Source organism: Nicotiana tomentosiformis, chromosome 5 (assembly GCF_000390325.3).
Source record: "Nicotiana tomentosiformis chromosome 5, ASM39032v3, whole genome shotgun sequence".
Lineage (NCBI taxonomy): Eukaryota > Viridiplantae > Streptophyta > Magnoliopsida > Solanales > Solanaceae > Nicotiana > Nicotiana tomentosiformis.
This window is the reverse complement of record NC_090816.1, coordinates 137315443-137332507: the sequence shown is the minus strand read 5'-3', so window position 1 is coordinate 137332507 and position 17065 is coordinate 137315443. Positions and strand designations below refer to the sequence as shown.

The window sequence follows — 17065 nt, the reverse complement described above, 5'->3', positions numbered from 1 at the left end:
ATTCTTGCATTATAATCCTTATATAACTAACGACTTCAAAGTTTCCAAATTAGTTTAGCAAAGAGTATTGTCAAATTCCACAATTTTTGACTGTCAAAATCAATTTTAAATAAATTCGCCTTGGTGGTCCGAATTATCCGGTTTTATATTGGTGGAAGGTAGTAAGTATCCGGTAGAATAGTCAAGGTACGGTGCCTTCACAGAAAAGTAAATGGAATAATATTTTAATAATAATTCTGCTTAATTTGCGACATTTAGTTAGGTGATGAGATTTGTTCTTGAAAATGTTGTTACACCCCTTCCTTTTCTGTCTTTTTTTCTTCTTTTACATAGTTAATAGGAGAAGAGAAAAATCCTATAGAGACCAACAATACCAAGTTCAAATCAAGAATAGTAGATGACTCTAACATTCCTAGTATATATATTAAATACCCTTGATCACACTAAAAATTCAAATGGTGACTTCTTCATTTGTTAAATCATCTTGTAACCAACTCTACTGCATAATGATCTTTACGATGTGAATCTGGAATAATCTTACTCAATATGTTTTGGTATTTTACGGACGTAAATTTAAATTAGTCGAATCAATATGTGTCGATTTTTTATTGTACGAATCTGAATCAATCAAGTTAATATATTCCGGATATCGAATGGTAAAAAAAAAATATCACACCCCATGAAAATATGTGGATAAAGGTGGGGTAGAAGAAATATGAAATTTGGTCAGCGGTCCATGGCTGAGTGGACCACCACCGAATTATAAGGCAAATAGACAGTACATAATGGACAACTTGTGATTGTGTATTTGCCATGTTTTTCCTTTCCTTTTTATGCTTTTTTTTTTGGTCAATTTTGTAATATTAAAGTTTAAAAATTCCCCAAATGAGTGGCCATATATATTCTTATCCTTATTCCGTGGCTCCATTTATACCTTAGCTCTTTTTTTTCTTTATTCTTTTTTTCCTTTTTCAATTATTTTATTCGTAGTCAAATAAAAAAGTGCATAAAAGTACTATTTTTTTTTTAAATTTCATATTTAAAGCATGAAAGGATATATCGAAATTTTTGCAAAGAAAATTTTTGATTTGATTTTGGAGAAGCAAAACATAACAATCATATTAGGATGAAACGAGTAATTATAATTATATACTTTTATCTTCCTACTTATTCCATCCTGTAAGAATTAGAAGCAATGAGATTTAGTTTATGAGGATCAAAATGACGAAATTTTACATTTATTTTGGATAGAAATTCATCTATTATTGAGAATATAATAAGAAGTTATGAAAAGAATTATGAATTCTCACTAACCATGTATCTCCGTTTAAATTTATCTCGATCCAACATTACACCAATCAAAAACTTTCTAAGCAGTTGTACATATTTTAAATCGTGTTCTAATAAACAAGTCAATATTTTTAACTCTCAAATAATATAACATGCTAACATTTTGTTTAGAAAAAAAATGGATGAATATTATAGGGCATTAATATAGTTCATTCTAAGGACCTAAAATCATAATGGATGATGTCAAATTAAAGAATATTATTGGACCATAAGGTGGGGTTGCCAAAATCAAATCAATTGACAATTGACAGGGAAATTAATGAATGCTTGACATATATTGCTCCATTTGTCACTTCCTTTGCTATGAAACTAAGATACTATATTGCTAAGTGTCAACATCAGAATAAAGAGTAGAATTTTTTTTCTTTCTTTTTCCCTTTTATGGAGAGGTTTGAAGTTTAATCCTGAGAGAATTGCTTGACAATAATAGAAAAAGTTGTTTGCTTGGATATAACACTACTACTTCCAAGAGATTTGTTAATAATCCATAATTCTTTAGATATAACAAGACATTAAAATTCAAGAGAAATTATATATTCCAAAATTGTCTTTAAAACATGATTAGAGTTGCGGTCGAATGGTTGTAAATTTGGCCTAAACCAAGATTAAATTATAAGGAATTTTTACACCATCGGATCACCTTTATTTATTATAGTAGGTAATTTTCAACCATATAAGGGAGCTTAGTGTAAATATCCTTTAATTGACATGCAAAACGGCGTATATAAGTTAAACTCTTACATTATTTATTAATACTCATTACATAAGTTTGGCACATCTAATTAGAAATAGGCATACATTTGAAAGCACATATAGAAGAGAAGAAGCTGTACCAGTGCATTCATTATACAAAAGAACTGACAGATCAAAAAAGGTTCTTCTCCCCTTTGAATAATTTACATTTATCTAATGGAACTTTGTTTTCCCACAGCACAAGATAAGACCTACTTTGCTTTCCCCCATAATCTTTCAAAAGCAACAATAGAAATTGAATTACAACAGGGTAGATGAGATGTTAACAAGAATATCATCCCAAATTATGATGAACAACACCAGCCTTTCTTCGCTTGTTCATTTGCTTCTTGGTTTTCATCAGCCTGCAAAACCACAGTTTTTCCATTTGCCAATCGTCCAGAATCCTTTTTTTGGAGTTCTTGCGATTGAATAACCTTCCGGCTCAAAATATTATAGATCTCTTTAACAACTGTTTGAAAAGCTACAGCTACATTCGAGGAATCCAAAGCTGATGTTTCTATAAAGAATAGACCTTGTGCCTCCGCTAAGGATTTGCCTTCCGCTGTTGTAACCTCCCGTGCATCTTTGAGATCGGATTTATTGCCAACGAGTATTGTAACCACGTTCATGTCAGAATGAGCTGTCCATACAAGTCAAGGTCTTTGCTAGTCAATCGAGGAAGGAGCTAAGCACTAGAAGATGCGCAAAATAGGAAATGCAAAACATATCAACATGGAAATTAGGATCAATATTCTATTAAGGTTAATAAAGCTGCCTCTCTTTTGAAGGGACAAGTACATCAAGAAGACTAGAGGAAACACTTGGAAATATAATCTTAACCATTTTAAGATTAATCATTCATGAGCACAACACAACATGAGCTAGCGATAGATATTCCATTTATTGAGCTGTAATGCAACATTAGTAACTTGTACTCTTTATCAAATCTTAACTGCAGAGTGCGCAAGTCAAATAATTTATAATCTAAAAGGAGCAAATAAAGTTGACATATAACTTACTCTGAAGTTCATTAAGCCATCGACTGATATTATCAAAAGTTTGGCGTCTACTAATATCATAAACCAGAAGAGCTCCAACTGCGCCTCTGTAATATGCAGAAGTTACTGCCCTAAACCGTTCTTGGCCTGCTGTGTCCCATATCTGCGCTTTGACCTCCTTCCCATTTATGTCCAGCTTTTGGGTCTGGAACTCTACTCCTATTGTCGACTTTGAGTTTGGATAAAATTCATCTCGAGCAAATCTAGCAAGCAAATTTGACTTCCCAACAGCCGAATCACCAATCAAAACAATCTTGAAAAGGTAATCCTCCGTTTGTGCTTCCTCGGAACGAAACGCCATCTTCTTTGGGTAAAATGGCAGCTAGAACACCATAGTTGCTTATAAACACCAGAAATAATAAATTTAAAGCACAAATAGGCAGAAGGCCGTCAGGAACACTTGTAAGGGAATGCAGGAATATGTAAGACAAGGCTTCAGCTTAGGAACTGGTTAAAGAGAAGAAAGGAATCTCAATATAGTAGTTGTATATGAAGGTGAAGAATGACAAGGTAAGTTAAAATAAGAACTTTCTATTAACCCTGTACTACAACTTCTTCCAGCCACTTCACTGCTGGGTAACTCTTTCCTATTTTATTCAGTCCTCCTAAAAGGGACAGCTTTTAGATACCTGCATAAAAAGAAAAAGACAGAAACTTAAAACTTCAGCAAAGAATCCAGTCTAAACTTTGCTTTCCCATAAAACAATGTGGCATTCTTCTACAAGATTCTTCAATAGGATACAGTCTAATTATAATAGGTAAGGAAAGGAAATTATACACAAACAATCAGCTGTTGCTCGTCTAATGCTCCATTCTTGCCACCTCCCACTTCTCCTGCTTCTTGTTGCAGACGTTTTAAGCGCAAACCTAGAAGAAAAATGAAAGGAAGTACTGCTATAAGACTTGAGGCAAAAATGTGCTTGCAGAACATTCACTTCTGGTTGGTGACATGATATAAGAAAGCCAAAACTGCTATCTCTAAAAAATTCAACTAATTCAATTTAAGTGACCAAGTCACACCACAAAATATTACTCCCTAGTAATGCAAAAGGTCAACTAATCATAACACTCTGTCTGCATTAGTTTTTTCTTCTTTATTCTTTTTTAGCTGCTTCGTAGATTAGGGGGTGAACGAGGAGGGAAAAGGGTAGTATTTGAGAGAGAGAGGAGCTGATAATTATTGGGAATTTAGTAATATGTGTGGATTGCAAACAATTACCATAGAGCTGGCGATGCTCAAAAAGTTTGCTAACTGCCCAAAACCATTAATTAATACAGTTACATGAGAAAGATACAAGCCGCAGAGAAAAGTGTCAACAGAAAAAGATAAATATTTTCTTTTATGTCTGTTCTCTAGCTGCAGGGAAGGCGAGGGGGTGTCCTCTCAAAAACTGAAAATAATACTTAAATTGAAAGGGATAAAACTGTTAAGTAATTGATAAATTTATCATGCAGGAAGGATTTCTTTTTAATTTAAATACATGTAGCATCTGATGACACCACAGAAACATATGGAATGCCCAAAAGTTTAAGGGAACAAAATACTCAATTTTCACTGCTGATATAGTCTAAACATCATCCATGAAAAATCAAGAATATTTGCCTTTAAAATTGGTATGTTTCCAAAATTTGACCGGTCACCAAGAGCTGTAATTTTCTTTATTTTGATAATCATGGTGTTCGAGCCAACTTGTGCGCACCTTGACTAATTCCACGGGGTACATGCTACCTCCCACCAGCCACCATGAGCTATAATTAAAAATATTAAAGCGCAGTATTTTACATTGTTATTTTTTTGCGATAAGTATTGTACTGATATTGTAATTTGTTTTGTTTTCCTCATGCCGGAAAAGATTTAGAGTTTAAAGTTCCAATCTTGCAAGCTTGCTGTCAATGGAAAAAGATGATCATCTTTGGTCATATATAAACCCTCAGCTAATGGAAAAACTGAATCTTTTTACTTTTGCAAAACATCCTCAAAATGTATTGAAAAAAAAGGCAGCAACGAGAAAACAAACCACTTGTGGTCCATTTCTCAACATTCCCCATTAGGCAAAAAGCCTAAAGACAATTAGGAGTTATATCTCCTAAGGAAACTGTTTATTATTAAAACCTGGCCTCTAGATGTTGATTGCCCTTGTGTAAGTTCTATGACAGATAAAGATTAAATCAAGTCATATGCAAAATAAAACCTTGAGCAAGAAGTAATAGTCCGTAATGTGGCTAGCAGATAGTACCAAAAATCTAATTCACGGTAACTGCATACACCTCATCCACAAAATACATCCTCATAGGACCCCAGCATTGATGAATACGAAACAATCACAATACAACAACAACAACATACCCAGTAAGGAAATGCACGTGCAAATTAGTATGACTAGGGAAGGAAATGAAAGTGAGGCACTCTACAATGTTATACATCCCTATTTACTACACTCAGTAAAGGTAATAGAATTGAGGGACACTCCGGTGACCTGATAGTCAAAAGGCAAAATCAATTTATGAGAAGAGAAAACTCCACACACAGTATTGAATTAGAAACATTAAAATCGTTCAAGTTAAATGGTTGTGTCAAAGTCAACTACATGAGATGGTCACAAATACCATATTTTTTAATTCAAGCCAGCTTGCAACACACTCGACTAATCCATCGCGCACCTGCTACCCTCGCATCAGCACAGGTACCAGGGAGTCCACCAAAGCTTACACAGATGGGAAGAAATCTCCTAGTATTTTGTACCTCTTCTATGATTTGAACGTAGATCTCCTAAGGTCTATTCTAACTTCATTGACCACTAGACTACACCATTAGATGCTAGGTCAAAAAGATCAAATATTAACATGTGAAATGACTTCGTACATGGGACCCACAAAGTAAATAACTTAATAATAGGTGCACTTGCATAGACATTCACACCAAAGTTAATGAGGTCAGCTATACACTGATTTCGGAAGAAACTGAAAAAATTCTTATGTCCAAACGGGCTCTTAGCAAGGAGACTTTGGAAAAGTCAGCTGAGTATGTATCAGCCATTGATCATGCCACCATAATGTGTTAGTAACGTAACCTAACTGATCCAGCTGAACATAATTTGTTGTCTCATCAATGGCCATTGCAAAGACTCAACATTTTACATGACACCACAAGAAATAACAAAAGTAAACAGTATTTCTGACATACCAAAAACAGTATTTAGTACTAACATTATTTAAGTGAAACAAATATATGCACCATGTCATTATTGTTTGGCATTTTACCCATTAAAGATAGAAAAAGACATATGCTACACTAAAACTGCAACTTTTTTTTAATAACTGTGGTGTTCGGCCAGCTTGCATGCACCTCGATTAAAAGTGCAATTAACTACCCCATTCTCAAGAATGCTCCTAAATCAACCCCTTATTTTCATTTCTATGCAACACAAATCTAACCAAAAAAAAAAGTTTCAATCTTTTCATCAGGAAAATACTAGAGATTTTATAACAAGCTTATAAATGTCAAAACTTTAAAGTAAACCAGCATCAGGAAACTACCAAAAAATGTAACATTGATAAAAAAAAAATAACAATTTTGAGACATACCCACTTCTTTATATGATGAAAGGATCTTTCCCTTTTAACAATCTCTCAAGATGTGATCAAATCAGAACCGTTAGATCAATGGAACAAAACGGGTATAAAATAGTAAATTTGGATGAAATGTGTTGATGAAACACAGGGATCAAAAGATTATATGAAAATGTTTATGAGTTTTGGAGAGATTGGAAGGTGGGTTTCAAGATCCAGAAAAGCTAGAAGTGGGGAAGAGAGGAGAAGAAGAAGAAGCAGAGAGAGAAGGGAGCAAAGGGGGAACAAAGCCAGATTTTACAACTATTGCAATTGGAGTAGATTGTCACATTAAATGGGCTTTAAAATCTGGATCTTTCTAATGGATCGGAGTTCTTTTTTGGCCCAATTTAATATAGAAGAATTGACGTTACTAGCAGCCCATATTAACAATAAACTTAAAAGGTAAAATATTAAAAGGAAATTTTACCTCCTGTAGCAGATATATACCCTATTTATTATAAACTAAAATTATTTTAAAATATTATTTTCTATAGATACCTTTTATATTTTATATAAAAATAAGTATTTATGCTATATAATACCATTGAGGCATGAAATACGCTATTTATGTTATTCCTCTCGGCCTAATCATAGATACACGAAAGAGAAACAAATCATGAAAGAAAGCCTAAAAATCTCAAAATCAGAAACATGAAAGTAAACCTATAATTAAAAAAAAGAAAGCGGAGATACCTTGGGTGACAGAGAGATTGAAGAGAAAGAGGGATTCTTAGCGCGGTAAGTAAGAGAGAAAAAGGAAGAAGCGGTCGAACTGGAAGCGTTGTAAATTATAATGGCAGAGATAGTGAAGCGATACAAGGAGTCTTGGCCGGTAAATGCCATCTCCGACAAACTTTCTTCTCTTCTTTGCTATTTAGTCACATACAATAATATAAATACATTGTATTCTGTACAAATTCACTCAAACACATTATATTTTTGTATATATATATATATATTTGCATGTGTTTATGTATTTCGAAGGTTTGTATTTTTTTTAATATAGTTGAATACACCTGTATTCATGCATAATGTATACATGAATACAGAAAATACAGTGAAATACAGTAAAATACATTGAATAAAATAGAAATACAGTGAATACAACCAATAAAATATACTGAATACAACATTAATAACATATATTAGGAATAACTAAAATACTGTTAATACAAATACATTTGAATACACTGAATATAAAATAGTGAATACAGTAAATACAAGCATTGAATCTAATGAATGCAACAATAAAAAATATATATTGAAACACACTAAATACAAAAGTTATATACAACTGAAAAATCGTTCTAATTAATTGTGTTGATAATGAGGCATGTTAGAATTGATTTTGTTGAGTTATATCATGAATGTATCACACTAATTGATATTATTTTTATTATTAGACAGCTGGACAGACCTATTTTTAAGGTGATTGATGTTACTGTATTAATGAATACATGGCGCGAATACATGTGAATACATGCGTGTACAGCTAAACTGCCCTGATTTTAGGCATTTTGTTGTTGTATTCATGAATACAACAACGCGAATACATGTGAATACATGTGCGTGAAACTGGATTGCTCTGATTTTAGGCGCTTTTTGCTGCTGTATTCATAAATACATGGCGTGAATACATGCGCGTACAACTGGACTGCCCTGATTTTTAGGCGCTTTTTGATGCTGTATTCATGAATACAGCAGCGCGAATACAGTGAATACACTACCGTAACAACTGAATAGTAGCTATAGGAAGTAATTATGTATATGGTATCTATAGGAAGTTAATAGCCACTAAACAATAGTGGAATCTGAAAATTTCTCAACAAAAAATAGCTACACTTTTTTTTTAAGCTAGCCGCACTTTTTTTTAAAAAGCATATGAATAACTTTATTTAGCCAAAACTAAACTACCCTTTTCTCTCCCTCTGTCAAGTGCCGATCCTACCCATCCTATAATTTAGGGATTTGTTTATCATTGACCGTTAGTATCTCTCTCTCCGATCAAAATCACACCAATTTAATATAGAAGAATTGATGTTGGATGGACCTTTTTTAAATCACTGTTTATATTTTGATCCTATTATGAAATATTTTGAGAAAACAGCCCAGCGCCAGATTTTTAAGGCAAGCTAGGCAATTTTGAAGCATGTCGGTAGAATTTTAAAGCACACAACAATTATGGTGATCGTCAATATTTTGTAATTTTCGATAATGCTTTTACGAGAAAAGTTATTTTATCTATTCCCTCCATATATTATTAAGTTGCAATAGCATCAACAAAAATTATTGATACAAGAATTGATTAATGTAATTTATTATGCCTTTCATTTTATTTTATGTGATAGTATTTGGTTAGGCGCAAAGTTAATTAAAAAATAATTTTTAAAATTTATGGCAAAAGACGCTTCGGAGAAGCATGATTCTCTCTCGGCGCAGGTTATTCCAACGTGCACCATCCATGGGGATGAGAGCTCGTGTTCCATCTCAGAAGGCGATAGTGGCGATGTCGGCAACAACACATGCTAAATTTTAAGCAGGAACGAGTGCTACTAATGGATCGAAGCTGGAGATATTGAACCAATGTAACAGTTGCGAACATTGCAAAGGGAGAGAAAATAAAACAAACACAAGCTATGAATGTGTGTAATGAATCTATTCTCAACCCAAGGAATGAAGGACATAGCAAATCACCTGGTAATGGAAGAAAACCATGGGAGGATGAAGTGGAGGAAGAATTAGGGCAAATAGGGAAGAGGAATTCAATTTGGGATGAATTCGACATTGCTAAGCTTTCAAATGCTGGATTCAAGCTGGAATATGTTCAACCTAAGCTGCATGGTGAATCTCGTGTAGGTACAATTGATCTAGAAGATATTTTTAGTGAAATCGAGTACTGGCAAAACGCAATAGTTTGCTATGTACTAGGTGCACATCCTCCTTTTGTAGTGATTCAAGGTTATATTAAGAAGCTATGTGCTAAGCATGGTATTAACAAAATCTATATGCTTAAAAATGGGGTAATACTTGTCAGATTCGATTCTATCATTGCTAAGTAGGAGGTGCTGAATGTAGGGATATATCACTTTGACAATAAGCGCTTTATTGTCAAAGCATGGAGCCCAGATTTGGAATTCACTAGGGAAGAATTGCTCACTTTGCCTATTTGGGTGAAATTTCCAAGCCTTGACTTCAAGTATTGGAGTCCTAAGGGGTTGAGTAAGATAGAAAGCTTGGTGGGGAGACCTTAAATGGAGGGTCAAAATACTGAAAATAAGGTAGGCCTACAGTTTGCAAGGATACTAGTAGAAGTGGAGCTGGATGCTCAACTAACAGACACAGTACTATTCAGAAATGAGAAAGGCCAGCTCATTGAACAAAGAGTGAGTTATGATTGGAAACCAACATTGTGTACCTATTGCCATGCTTATGGGCATGCAGGGGAGGTATGTAGAAAGAAGAAAAGGTAATACCTACAACATAGGTAGCGCAAAAGAAGCAATAGGATAATAAAGTAAGGGAGATGAAAAAGGGTAAGGAGCATATGGAAATGTCACAACAACAAACATCAACTAGTTCAGAATGGATCACTCCTGCAAGAACTAGAAAAGGGCCACCTAAACCGAACTTACAAATTGAAATGTCCAACTCTTATCAAATTTTGGATAAACATGCTACATCCACCACATTAGAACATGTTAACAAACTGGCCACTGGAGAGAAAGGGGGAGGTGGAACCATGTCCCAGATAGGAAATGATTAATTTACTCTGTTGGAATGTTAGAGGCTTAAATGCCCCAAATAAGCAGAAGGAAGTGAAAATGCTCTGCAATGAAGTTAAGGTTGGTATAGTAGGTCTGTTGGAAACAAAAATAAAGAAGGATAAGGTAGAACAAATTGTTGGTAGCTTATTTGGAGGTTGGTAATATATTACCAATCTTGAAGCACACTATAATGGTAGAATCTGGTTGACATGGAGGTAGGATTACTATGATGTAGTCCCTATAAGTATTAATGCACAGAGTGTGACATGTGAAGTGAGTTATATTCTACTACAACTGACATTTCTTCTTACTGTGGTGTATGCCTTCAATACTAGAGAAGAAAGAAGGGAATTATGGGATAGCATCATGCAACAACATGAAGGTTGTTCAAAACCTTGGCTGATATTAGGTGACTTTAATGCAGTATTGATAGAGGAGGATAGAATAGGAGGTAACACAGTCACTTGGGCAGAAGTAATGGAATTCAGAAATTGTGTGGACTATTGTGGTTGGATTGAACTTCTCACCAAGGCAATAGATATACATGGAATGATAAACACTCTGAACAGAGAATATTTTCCAAGATAGATTGGGCTTTCATCAAAGATAAATGGCTGGACATAATGCCAGCCTGCAAAACAAAGTTCTTACCTGAAGGAATAAGCGATCACTGCCCAGTGCAACTAACTTTAGAAGGAATTAAGGTGAGAAGAAAGAAAGTATTTCAATACTGTAATGTATGGGATCATCATCCTTTGTTTGATGCTACTATCAAAACTAGGTGGGAAGTGCAGATTGAATGGTGCAAAATATTGAGAGTTGTTAAGAGATTGAAGTTACTAAAGAAAGGTCTGAAGCAACTAAATTTTAAGTACTTCAAGAACCTAATAAATGAAGCAGATGATAGCAGGGAGGAATTAAGAAAAATACAGGAGAAGTTGCAAGCAAATCCATTAGATAAGGGTATGCAGCAGAAGGAAAGAGAAGTGTATCAGCAATTTAGAAAGATTTCATATATGGTAGCAATATACTTACAACATAAGAGCAAAGCTAATTGGATAAGGTTAGGAGATGATAATACAAGATATTTTCGTGTTGATCAAACATAGGAGAATGAAATTAGCTACAACACAGATAAAGGATGAACAAAGAAATTGGCAAGTGATCCAGATGACATAGTTCAGGTGTTTGTTGAGTACTATGAGAAGTTATTGGGACAAACTATGAATGCAAGAGTTAGAGCTTTCAACAGTTTTTTGAAAAGAGGGCCAGTGTTATCATTAGAACAACAGGTTAAGTTGATCAGACCTTATCTGAGGAAAGAAGTTAAAGAAGCAATGTTTCAAATAGACAAAAATAAGAGTCCTGGATATGATGACTATGGGAGTGGATTCTACAGATCAGCCTGGGATATTGTAGGAGCAGACATCACAGAAGCAGTTCTGGAGTTCTTTGAGAATAGTCAGCTCTTGAAACAATTGAATACAACTAACATTGCACCGATTCCTAAGGTGGATATGCCTGATTATGCTAGCTAGTATAGACCTATTTATTGTTGTAATGTCTTGTATAAGTGCATATCTAAGATGATATGCAACAGATTGAAGCAGGCCATAAGCCACATTGTAGCTGACAATCAAGCTGCATTTGTTCAAGGAAGATCTATGATACATAATGTGCTTATTTGCCATGATCTTTTGAGGCATTATGATAGGAAGACATCTGCAAGGTGCCTTATAAAAATTGATCTCAAGAAGGCATATGATATGGTGGAATGAGGGTTTCTTGAAGAATCTCTGGTTGGCTTTGATTTTCCATAGAGATTCATTCACTGGATCATGGTATGTGTAACAACTACCAAATTTTCCATATAAGTAAATGGTGAAGGACATGGATATTTTAAAGGGAGAAGGGGACTAAGGCAGAGAGATCCTATATCTTCTCTACTATTTATGTTAGTTATGGAATATCTGTCTAAAGTTCTTTCAACTATGAGTGAACTCCCATATTTTCAGCTTCATCCCATGTGCAAACAGCTAAAGCTAACTCACTTGATCTTTGCAAATAATCTTATGATCTTCTGCAAAGGTAATTTGGCATCAATGACTAGGGTGGTAGAAGCTTTAAATTACTTTAGTGAGGCATCACGATTAATTTCTAACCAGGATAAATCCAATATCTTCATTGCTTGGGTGGATGACTTGACCAAGAAGCAGTTGTTAGCAAAATTGGGTTTCACTCAAGGCTCCTCCCCAATTAGATATCTTGGACTTCCCTTGTCATCTAAGAAATGGAATAAATTGGATTGTTGTCAGCTGGTAGACAAAATAACTAGTAGGATAAAAATTGGATTCTCTAAGCAATTGTCATATGCAGGTAGATTGCAGGTGATTAATTCTGTGTTGTTCTCCATCTACAACTTCTGGAGCTCTGTATTCATTCTACCTCATGCAGTGGTAAAAGAAGTTGCCAGTATATGTAGGGACTACCTTTGGGGGAGTACTGAAGACAGGAGAAATCAGGCCTTAGTGGCATGAGAAAGAGTATATTTTTCTAAGAAATTTGGTAGGCTGAATGTTAAAGGAAGTAAACTATGGAATGTGGTCTCTGTAGGGAAATTACTATGGCAACTGCTTAGCAATAAAGAAGCTCTATTGGTGAAGTGGATGCATGGAATGTATATGAAAACTGATACTAACATTTGGACTCATAAGACACCAACTGATTGTAGTTGGTATTGGAAGAAGATTAACTCTTTAAAGGAGGACGTGTATAGGTGATATGAACAAGGAGTGTATAACTTGAGAAGGGGTGATGGTTACTCAATAACTAAGAGTTATATTGCATTACTAGGGGTAATGCAAAGACCGCATATAGCAGATTTGATATGGAGTAGTGGAGCACAGCCAAAACACAGGTTTTTTATGTGGCTTGGAGCTCAAAGGAGACTTCTAACAAAGGAAAGGTTGGTGAAGTTGCAGATTCAAGTAGACAACATGGAGTGTTGTTTATGTGATGAACAAATAACGGAAACCAGTCAGCATTTATTTGTAGAATGCAATTGGATAAAGAATGTTCGTGCTAGTGATGCTACGATGGCTAGGTGTACAACTGCAAGAAGGAGACATAGCGAGCACAATGAATAACATTAAAAAGAAGAAATGAAAACAGTTAAAGAAAGAAGTGGTTGCAGCAACAATGGGAGTTGTCTTCTATCATACGTGAAAGGCAAGAAATCGGAAGATCTTTAAAGGAGTTAGTGTAAATAGTGCAGATGCCGTAGAACAGATAAAGAAGGAAACATTAGTTAGATTAAGTAATATTCATAAGTCAAAGAAGGCAAATAAATATAGGGAATTCTTGATGAATATCACTGATGTATAGACTAGCGCTGAGATTGAACATTCACAGTACCTTTGGGGAGGTGATAATGATGTAAAGTGTTCAATATGTGTAATCATTTGGTTGATCAATGGTAATATTCACAATGTTACAAAAAATAATTTTGACTTTAACATGTTACGATATGTTTGGTGTTATAATAACATATCATTAATAGTAAAATAAGAAGTTCTAAATTAAATTATTTTAAATAAAAAAGTATTTTTTTTATAAACTAGACAGATAAAAAGAGTGCACAAAAAATGTTCGTATATCTAATGTGTGGCTAAAGTTACTTTTGAAAACTTAGAAAAGAAAAAAAAGAGAGAGACAAGTTATATAGCCTACTACAATCATATAGTAGTAGATTAGTAAAATTCATGTAAATATATAGGCGACTTGCATATTTTATAGGAAATATAAATATCTTAAAGTATGACTTATTATTTTATTCCAACTTAAGTGTGATTTTACTCTCATCAAATGGAATAAAGAGAAAGCGTTTTAAGGACAATTTAAGTCACCTGAGTTAATAAAATATTATGCAATTTCTGAAAAAGAAAAGAAAAAAGCAAAACAAAAAATATTTTAAACTAGGTCGCAAGTTTCTTCCTACGACGTATAGGGCGTAACTTCTTGCCGCTATTTGTTTAAGCGACTACCGTTTGGACATAAGAAATTTTTCTCTTTTTTCTAAAAAAAAAATCACTTTTTTCGAAATCAGCGTTTGTTCATAAAATTTCCAATTTTCATTTGAAAATGCATTTTAAAAATTTGAAAAACTCCAAAAAAACTATTTTTCAAAATTTTCACTCACAAAACTTCAAAAATAACCCAAAATTATATTCATATCCAAACACAACTCTAAATTTCAAATACCATTTTCACTTGAAAATTATTTTCCCCTATTTTGGAATTTTACAATTCTTATGTCCAAACGCCCACTTAAATAAAATTTCTGCAATTTCTCTACAGACATATGAGACTCCCCCCCCCCCCCCCCCCCCCAAACCCAACCCGGTCCATGTCTCTAACGGAAGTTACTGCTGCTAAGGGTTTTTGAATAGTAGTAATTTTACATCATTTGTCTTTTTCTTTATTCTTTACCTTTTTGACAACGCTCTATAGAGGTAAAATTACACCATTTGGTTTTATTTTTGTACATAAATTGGATCTTAAAAATCTCGCCTTACAACAACAACAACAACAACAACAACAACAAACTAAGTGTAATCTCACATATTAGGATCTGGAGAGGGTAGTATGTACGTAGACCTAACTCCCACCTCGTGGAGATAGAAAGGTTATTTTCAATAGACCCTCAGCTCAGCGAAATATAAGCATAAAAAAAAACAGCTAGAAACAACAGTGAGGAGCCATGGAAAAGAAGCATCGATAACAGCAAGATAGTAAGATTACCAAAATGAAAGCAACAATAGGCAATAATAGAAACCTAAGACTAAAAAGAGATATAAGAGTATGTACTAATGCTACTCGTAAGAACAAGAAACCACTTGGCCACCTAAACTTCTACCCTAATTGTCAACCTCCACGCTTTCCTATTAATGGTCATGTCCTCGGTAAGTTGGAGCATCGCCATATCTTGCCTAATCACCTCACCCCAATACTTCTTCGGCCTACCTTTACCTCTCCTTAGGCCCTCCACGGCCAACCTCTGAAAACATGTTGAGTGGAGGAATTTAGGTAAATTCACGTTAGGGTTTCAAGCCATGTGAAGACAACATTTTCCTTCTCTATATGTAACGAAAATGAGGGCAAAAATATCTGATGGATATTTCTAGATCCATTACTACATATTTATACAATGTGCCACATCTATCCGGGTGCCCAATATCCAAGAGACCAACTAACATACTAAGTATTACAAAAATAGCCAGAGAAAAATAAATACAACTATTACACAGCTAACCACTAATGTTACTACTTTTTATGTTTGGGGCTAGAGGCTAAATACTCCATCATGCCAACATCCTCCCCCCCCCCCAAGTTGGAGGGGGATACCACCTGCAACTTGGAGAGCAAATGATGAGGAAGAGTGCCTGGCAGAGGCTTAGTGAGCAGATCAGCCAGCTGGTTGGAGGTAGTGACATGAGACAAGTGTATCAAACCATCACTCGGCTTTGTCCGTATGAAGTGGCAGTCAACTTCAATGTGCTTCATCCGTTCATGGAAAACTAGATTCTTAGCTATATGGAGGGTTGTTTGATTGTCACAAAAAATAGAAAAGGAAAGCATAACATGCACAACAAAATCATTCAACAATCTAGAAAACCAAGTTAACTCAGCAACCACTTTGCTCAAAGCCCTGTACTCAGCTACAGCTGAAGAAAGAGAAATAATGGGCTGTTTCTTGGACTTCCAACTAACTAGACTGCCCCCCAGAAAAATGCAAAAACCAGTGACAGACCTCCTGGTGTTAGGGCAAGCTGCCTAGTCACTATCTGAGAAAGCAGTAATAGAGAAATCATTGGAATCTGAATAAAACAAACCCAGATCCATAGTACCTTTGAGATATATCAATACATGTAAAGCAGCAGTTATGTGAGGGACCCTTGAAAACTTCAGAAACTGACTTAAATGCTGAACAACAAAACAAATATCAGGTCTGGTGTGAGTAAGGAATAGCAATTTGCTTACTAGACTTCTATAAGACTCAGGAGCAGGCAGTAAATCACTAGAATCAACATATAATTTGGTGTTCAAATTCAAGGGACAAACCACATGAGTGACTGCAGTGCAGGCAAACTGCTGAAGAAGATCTGAAGTAAATTTATTTTGATTGAGAATAACCCCACCAGAAACAGAACACACTTCAATACCTAGGAAGTAATGCAAAGACCCCAGATCTTTGATTTTGAACTGAGAGTCCAAGAACTGCTTCAAAGAAGTGACTTTAACACTGTCATCCCCAGTTAGAATGATGTCATCAACATACACTACCAGAAAAATCATATGTCCAGGACTGCCTTTGACAAACAAAGAGTAGTCATTAAGGGAATGAGAGTAACCCCTAGAATATAAAGCATGGGAAAGCTTGGCATACCATTGCCTAGAAGCCTGTCTAAGACTATAAAGGGATTTCTTCAGCTTACAAACAAGAGGAACAGAAGTAGAAGGAGAAGAGATGGACAACCCCTGGGTAAT

General features: G+C 34.8%; 2 protein-coding genes across 2 annotated transcripts; one reads left to right on the top strand and one right to left on the bottom strand.

Annotated features, from left to right (window-relative positions):
• Positions 1-2163: 2163 nt before the first annotated feature.
• On the bottom strand, positions 2164-7014 carry LOC104116183 (ras-related protein RABA5a-like). The gene is made up of 4 exons (XM_009626991.4): positions 6729-7014; positions 3922-4010; positions 3105-3772; positions 2164-2725 (listed from the first exon to the last, which is right to left on the bottom strand). Exons 3-4 carry the CDS (start codon positions 3442-3444, stop codon positions 2388-2390), a joined length of 678 nt encoding a protein of 225 aa, XP_009625286.1. The 5' UTR covers positions 3445-3772; positions 3922-4010; positions 6729-7014; the 3' UTR covers positions 2164-2387.
• A 5091-nt stretch (positions 7015-12105) lies between these two features.
• LOC138893221 (uncharacterized) lies at positions 12106-13665 on the top strand. The gene is made up of 4 exons (XM_070176999.1): positions 12106-12288; positions 12535-12991; positions 13133-13246; positions 13373-13665. Exons 1-4 carry the CDS (start codon positions 12106-12108, stop codon positions 13663-13665), a joined length of 1047 nt encoding a protein of 348 aa, XP_070033100.1.
• Positions 13666-17065: the final 3400 nt, after the last annotated feature.